A 7708-nucleotide genomic window follows, 5' to 3' on the forward strand; every position below is an offset into this window, starting at 1 on the left:
TTAGTTAAATCGGTTTAACATTTGAAAAAAAGTCGATAAGTTCGGTTGGATTTCGGCCCGATTCTTAGGAAACCGAATTGATTCGGCACTTCACTGCACGGCGTGGCCTCCTCTTACATGGAGACAAAACCGGATTGATCCGGCTGAACTGAACCGAAGAAGGGTTTGGTTTTTCCGGTTCATCTTTGACGTAAAACTTTCGAGTTTCCACTTGGTTGCCGTCTCTGTAAAGATGAATCTCGTAAACCCTAAGCCTAAGGTTTCATCATCGACAGTTCTTCTGAACTCTACTTCGAGTTCCTCCATGTCCATTCGAACCTCTGCCTTCGCCACCGTCACCCTTCTCCGCTCTCTCACTCTTCCCTTCTCTCAATGCCACCACCACTTCCGTTGCCGGAACTACGTCATCCGTTCTCTCTGTATCCCAACATATTCAGCGAAAGGACGACGACAACTTCCGAGAATTCCTGCCTTTGCTTCCAGTTCTTCCGTTGAAGCGTTGGTGTATGACCGGGATTCCCCGGCCGAATCTGAAGAGCCTTTGTGTTCTCCATACAGTACTGGCGCTGAGGGGTTTGCGTCGGCGGATTTGAAACACTTGGGAGCGCCTGCGCTTGAAGTCAAGGAGCTGGATGAGTTGCCGGAGCAATGGCGTAGATCCAAATTGGCTTGGCTTTGTAAAGAATTGCCAGCACAGAAGCCGGGAACATTGATACGGCTGCTTAATGCTCAGAGGAAATGGATGAAGCAGGATGACGCGGCCTATCTCATCGTGCATTGTTTGCGTATTCGCGAAAATGAGACTGCTTTTAGGGTTAGTTTTCGTTTTGATTCTATTATGTTCTACTATAACACCCGCAAAATACACGTTCGTATAAGTATAGCTACTTGGAATGCAATTATTGGTTTATTGAATGATAGGAAAGTTATTTGGAAGTGTGCAATTTCTGCAATATTGTTGTGCTTTGTTCTTTAGAATCTATGTTTGTGATATTGTTTTCTTCCCATTTCTTAATTTTCTTCATTTTTGAGATTAGGTGTACAAGTGGATGATGCAACAACATTGGTACCGATTTGATTATGCTTTAGCTACTAAGCTTGCTGATTACATGGGCAAGGAACGGAAGTTCTCGAAGTGTCGGGAAGTATTTGATGATATAATTAATCAGGGATGTGTGCCAAGTGAATCCACATTTCATATATTGATTGTTGCCTACCTTAGTGCACCTATCCAAGGATGCATAGAGGAATCAAGTACCATTTACAATCGTATGATTCAGTTAGGAGGTTACCAACCACGTCTTAGCTTGCACAATTCTCTCTTTAAAGCTCTGGTGAGCAAACCAGGGGATTTGTCAAAGCATCATCTTAAACAGGCTGAGTTCATATATCACAATCTGGCAACAACTGGACTTGAGTTGCATAAGGATATATATGGTGGTCTAATTTGGCTACATAGTTATCAGGATACTGTAGACAAAGAAAGGATAATGTCACTAAGGAAAGAAATGCATCAAGCAGGAATTGAGGAAGAAAGAGAAGTCCTTGTATCCATCTTGAGAGCGAGCTCGAAATTGGGGGATGTGATGGAAGCAGAGAGATCGTGGCTTAAACTTAAGTCTTTTGATGGTAGCATGCCATCCCAGGCTTTTGTTTACAAAATGGAAGTATATGCAAAGGTGGGTAATCCGATGAAAGCTTTCGAGATATTTAGGGAGATGGAGCAGTTGAACTCTATAAGTGCTGCAGCATATCAGACAATTATTGGGATTTTATGTAAATTTGAAGAGGTAACACTAGCAGAATCCGTCATGGAAGGCTTCATAAAGAGTAATTTAAAGCCCCTCAAGCCAGCTTATGTTGATTTGATGAATATGTTTTTCAATTTAAGCTTACATGATAAGTTAGAGTTAACCTTCTCCCAGTGCCTTGAGAAGTGTAAACCAAATCGTACTATTTACAGCATATATTTGAACTCTTTGGTAAAAGTTGGTAATCTCGACAGGGCTGAAGAAATATTTAGTCAGATGCAAACAAATGGAGAAATTGGTGTAAGTGCTCGTTCATGCAACATTATTTTAAGTGGGTACCTGTTAAGTGGGGATTATTTGAAGGCTGAAAAAATATATGACTTGATGTGTCAGAAAAAGTACGACATTGATCCTCCATTAATGGAGAAACTTGATTATGTCCTAAGCTTGAGTAGGAAGGAGATTAAGAAGCCAGTAAGCTTGAAGTTGAGTAAAGAACAAAGGGAGATTTTAGTAGGGTTGTTATTAGGTGGCCTGGAGATCGAATCTGATGAAGGGAGGAAGAATCATAGGATCCAATTTGAATTCCACGAAGATTGTAGCACCCACTCTCGTTTGAGGAGACACATACATGAGCAATATCATGAGTGGTTACATCCTGCTTCAAAGTTAAGCGATAGTGATACAGATATACCATATAAATTCTGCACCGTTTCACATTCATATTTTGGTTTCTACGCCGATCAGTTTTGGCCACGAGGCCATCCTGTAATCCCTAATCTAATTCACCGGTGGCTTTCACCTCGTGTTCTTGCATACTGGTATATGTATGGAGGCTGCAGGATATCGTCAGGAGATTTCGTACTGAAGCTAAAGGGAAGTCGTGAGGGTGTTGCGAAGATTGTTAAATCTCTGAGAGAAAAGTCCATGTCTTGCAAGGTCAAAAGGAAGGGCAGGGTGTATTGGATAGGCTTACTTGGAAGCAACGCCACATGGTTCTGGAAACTAATTGAACCTTTCATTCTGGATGACTTGAAAGATAGTTTACAGGCAGACAGCCTCAACATGGAGAAGGCTGCAAATGAAACTTACAATATCAACTTTGATAGTCAATCTGATTCCGATGAGGAGGCGTCCAGTTAGTACAAGAATTTTGGCTCTAATTCGCCGAATGATGAATTCCTTCAACGTTGAATGGTTTTGGGAGGCTTTGTAAATCAAATAGGGTCTTCCTTGTCCAATTTGGAAGATGTAAATACCTAAATGGAGATAAAATGAGCTTATGTTCTGATTATGTATTGTTGTAGCATTCTTTTCTTATTTTTTATTTTTAAATTTTAATATAGGTTATATGCTGGTTTGGAAGTCTTACAAAAATCACTTATATATTTTGTTCTTGTAAACTCTCAGAATGTTCATGTTAATTATTGTTCTTTTTTAATATCTATTTTGTAACCACAGCTGTTCCAGCGTCAATCCTCTCCATGTGAACCTTGTTTGGGAAAGCAAACTACCAAAGAAGGTTTAAATTTTCCTTTAGCAGGAGCTTAAATTCAGAGAGGCAAACTTCGACCATCGCTTTGCGGCCAGAGGGTTGTTCTTCACGGACATTTTGGTACGTCTCTTTGCCTTCCTAAAACTAAGAGCATTGAAGCTTATTTTGGTGAAGTTCTTTTGTTGGTATGATTGAAAGCAAAGCTGAAATCCTTTAGAGTTGTGCAGTTAAAGCTTTACTACGACTTGTTTGATTAGAAAGAAACTTCTTTTGTGGTGATGAACAGTCTTCTATAAATAATTTGTTTTAATCATGTTTGGTTCATTCCCTCTCATGGAGTTATCTTACACAAGAATCGTTTCTCCATGACCATAGTGTTATTTCGATTACTGCAAGGTTTGTTGTAATAATGTTTTCATTACATGAATTAAAGGTTTGTATCTTGTTAAAAAGAAAAAATAGGTAAAGCACTTCATTACACCTCCTTGTTTTTGGGTTCCCTGCAAGAACTGAACCTTAAAATGCATCTTGAACATTTGAAAAGGCTTCTCTCCTTCACTTCTGGACAGTAGCCTTCCTTTTTCCTCTCATCCATCTTTGCTGCACCTTTGACAAATCAAAGCCTTCGTTCTTCATAGTTTCTTTTTCATTCTCTCTCATTTAAGAACCAGATGCTTCCAATCTCACTCTTCCACAAGCCATGGACCACACTCCTAAATGGTTCCGAGTAGAAAACCTCATATATGTAACTTCTTCTTTCTATTCTATTGTTTAAAGAAGTATATTATGTGTCCATCTCTTTTTTCCCTCTCTTCTCTCAGGGATTGAAGATGAATTGTGATTGCCATTTTGATTGTTTAGAGAAGACATGTCTGGAAGGAAAAGGTGCAACCTCTTAAATAGCAAATTGTTGCTTGCTTGATTGAGGTATATTGGAGAAGTTCACTGGACTGAATTAGACTGCATTAGCTTTTGTACTCAGAATGCAATATTATAATTATTAGACTGAGAAGAACTGAATTATTTATGTAGATATTAAATATTTCACACGTTGACATAGTCTATAGAATGCGTGGGAGAAGAAGTTACAAGTAATTGACGGAAAAAGAAATCTGTGCTTACCAAGGATATACACTAGGACGAATAATTATTCTATTAAAAATTTGTCGATAGTACGTATTATTGGTATATATAGTAATTATCGATCATTTTAAATGTTTTTGTTTTAACTATCATATCTTCTGGATCGTTTTTAATGTGGTCTTTGTTCATTCTTATTATACATATCATTTTACTTGAGCGTTACTTTTCAGGTATAAATCTATCTATGTATTATGGCTTATAATAATGTAAAATGGGCATGCGGCGTGACCACGTTACTCAAGTTTATTCATGTACCTATCTTTTTATTCGAACGAGGGAAAATATTTTATGTCTTAAAGAAATGTAAAATGGGCATGTGACATGACTAACTGTTAGGAATCATGGATCTTCGTAATGGTATGATATTGTCCACTTTGAGCATAAACTCTGATGCCTTTGCTTTAAGTTTTCCAAAAAGGCCTCATTCCAATAAGGAATCATGGATCTCCACAATGGTATGATATGCTCTCATACATTTGCTTTGGTCCAAAAAGGTCTCATTCCAATAGAGATAGTATTCCTTATAAATCCATGATCTTACATTAAATTAACCTAGGTGGGACTCACTCCTAATAATCCTCGAACACCAACATGAGTTCTTTTAACATATTTTGTCCTCATTCACATGCTAACATAGAATCGTTAAAAGTCAAACACACTTAAATTTGAAGTTTCTATGATTAAACCATTGAAAAGAAAATTACATCTCGTTAGTATGAGCAGTAATTAATGAATTTCAAGGTTTTCTTAACTATCATATTCTCACTATCATTCTCAATATAGTTTCAATTCATTCATATATCTCCCTTTGGGCGTAAACAAGCTAGTATGAGCAGTAATTAACGAATTTCAAGCTTTTCTTAACTATCATATTACCACTATCAGTCTCAAATAGTTTAGATTTATTCATATATCTCCGACTTATGTGAGCCTAAACCTTCATTCATATATCTCCCACTTATGTGAGCCTAAACGAGGACAGAAACACAGGCGTAAAACATGGTGGTTACTGTTTCAAAAAAAAAAAAAAAAAAAAACCGTCAAACTAGTAGATTTCAACTAACATCAATTTACCATAAATGGATAGTTCAAACTGTCCAAGTTTCATGTTTTGACGACACAATAACTTGCCCCTTCTTCGCTCCATGAACATCATTCCCAGTGCTCAAACAAATTCAGATTCAGAATTCCCGAGAGATTCTTCATCTTCATCTTCATCTTCATCTTCCAATTTGAACAATGACTGATAACAATCATGTCGCCATTCAACTCGATCGAGTTCCAAGCACTGACAAAGGAGCCCGTCGCGTCGCCTTCTCCGATTCCCTCCCCAAACACCGCTCCACATCCCTCCGCGCCACCAAATTCGTCTTCTCCCATCTGCTCGCCTTCTGCGCTTGGATTTGCCTCGCCGTGTTCGGAATCGCCATCACTCTTCTCATCCTCGGCGTAATCTTCGTGTCATTCCTCCAATCCGGTTTGCCTGAAATCACCGTCAAAATGCTCGATCTCTCCAAAATCCAGATTCAAAACTCCACAAATCAAAATGTCGCTGTCCTAAACACAAAGGTACGTATGGCGATCGATATAAAGAACAAGAACGAGAAATTGGAGTTGAGTTATAGCGATCTTAATATGAAATTAGTATCAGAAAACATCGAATTAGGCAGGAATGTGATACCTAGTTTCTCTCAAGAACCTGGAAACACCACATCGCTAAATGTAACGCTGAATGTGGATCGAGATTCAATAGATCGAGACAGTATATCGCTGCTTGAAGATGACAGAAAAAAGGCTCAAGTGGTTGTGAAGATCACGATGGTTGGTTCGGTTGGATTTCATCTTGGGATATTCAAGCTCAACAAGGTGCCGATCCATGTGACCTGTAATTTTCAGCAATATCTTCTTCTTTATCGCGTCAAGGAGCCGCCGTGTAGTATTACAATGTTTCCTACCAGGTGATTGAACACGAAACAGCTATGATTCTTCTCAGCTAGAACAATTTCTTTCTGTCTTTCTTTCTTCCATTCATCAATCGATCTCTAATTCTCTGCCTTCTTTTTTCGATTCTTTTACAGTTTGATTAACAATGTGAGTTATATTGTACTATTTTTTTTTTGTTTGTTAGTTAATAGAGAAATTTATGGCTTTCCTCTGCACTTTTTGACACTACACTTCCATGTTCTTATTGGAAGCTTCATCAATCAATGAAGAGGAAGCCTTAATTTTGAATCCTCATTTTAGTTGCAACCATTTTCCACATTGCTTTCTTTTTGCTCTCATTTATGGATATTGTTCTTCATCTATTTTGGTCAAATCAACACTTTTGATCATTTATTCCATTTTTTTTATCCCAATTCCATTCATTTAATATCCCCATTGTTTGAGATTGAGTTTGAAGAAATTTTTTGGACTAAATCAACCCTATATTTTCGGGTTACAGGGTAATAAAAATATTAATTTTTTTAAAAAACTTTTATTTATCCACAATCCACATATTAAAAAAAATGTTAACTACCCAGATCCACCCGGGAGATATTGTCTTCTTTGGGCTTTCCGTTTCAGAGGCTTTGGCTTTAAAATGCGTCTCTTCGTTGTTACAAATGGTATCAGAGCCAGACATCAGACGATGTGCTTCCCGAAGGAGTAGATACGAGGCGGTGTGCCAATAAGGACGCTGACTCCAAAAGGGGGTGGATTTGGGAGCGGTCTCTAGTAAACACGTTTTAAAGCCTTGAGGGGAAGCAGGGAAGAGAAAGCAGAAAGAGGACAAATAAATTGTTAAAGTAGTGTATCTGACTGGTTACAACAAACATAAATCAATCCATAATTATTTAAACAAATATTTTTTTTTATCAATAATTATTTAAACAAATAATATATTTTTTTTATCAATAAAATTAATCTGGGTCGTTACAACAAACATAAATCAATCCAAAAGTAAAATACAAGGATATATCATCAAATTAAAAAATAATAAAAATAAAATTAATCGGAGTCCTTACAACAAACATAAATCAATCCATAATTATTTAAACAAATAATTTTTTTTATCAATATTGTTACAACAATGTGCGAGAATTGTAACCAATTCATTACTCTATGAGTAAGTAAAATATCAGGATAGATCATAAAATTAAAAAATAATACCAAGATAGATCATAAAATTAATTATGGCGGGCAATATTAATAACTAATATAAAAATATTTTATTTAAATTGAAAGAGATTTATTTATCCTATTTAAATAGAGTCTTTTATCATAAGCATGACGTGACCTTTTTATGTTTCCATTTTAAATAGTTCATAGACGACGCCAT

General features: G+C 37.0%; 2 protein-coding genes across 4 annotated transcripts; both read left to right on the top strand.

Moving 5' to 3' along the window:
• Nucleotides 1-237: 237 nt before the first annotated feature.
• Nucleotides 238-4322, top strand: LOC111452602 (pentatricopeptide repeat-containing protein At2g15820, chloroplastic). 3 transcript variants are annotated; one of them, XR_002712144.1, is made up of 4 exons: nt 238-814; nt 1038-3002; nt 3213-3366; nt 4068-4322. XR_002712144.1 is itself a non-coding variant. In XM_023093403.1 (2 exons), exons 1-2 carry the CDS (start codon nt 305-307, stop codon nt 2892-2894), a joined length of 2367 nt encoding a protein of 788 aa, XP_022949171.1. In that variant the 5' UTR covers nt 238-304; the 3' UTR covers nt 2895-3116. The 3 variants fall into 3 exon arrangements, 1 of the variants encoding a protein (XP_022949171.1); XR_002712143.1 differs by lacking the exons at nt 3213-3366; nt 4068-4322 and adding an exon at nt 3098-3140; XM_023093403.1 differs by lacking the exons at nt 3213-3366; nt 4068-4322 and having other exon boundaries at nt 1038-3116.
• A 1150-nt stretch (nt 4323-5472) lies between these two features.
• On the top strand, nt 5473-6551 carry LOC111452600. The gene has a single exon (XM_023093401.1). The coding sequence runs from the start codon at nt 5629-5631 to the stop codon at nt 6349-6351; it is 723 nt and encodes a 240-aa protein (XP_022949169.1). The 5' UTR covers nt 5473-5628; the 3' UTR covers nt 6352-6551.
• The last annotated feature ends 1157 nt before the right edge of the window (nt 6552-7708 follow it).

Source organism: Cucurbita moschata, unplaced genomic scaffold (genome assembly GCF_002738365.1).
Source record: "Cucurbita moschata cultivar Rifu unplaced genomic scaffold, Cmos_1.0 Cmo_Scf00014, whole genome shotgun sequence".
In the NCBI taxonomy this organism is placed as follows: domain Eukaryota; kingdom Viridiplantae; phylum Streptophyta; class Magnoliopsida; order Cucurbitales; family Cucurbitaceae; genus Cucurbita; species Cucurbita moschata.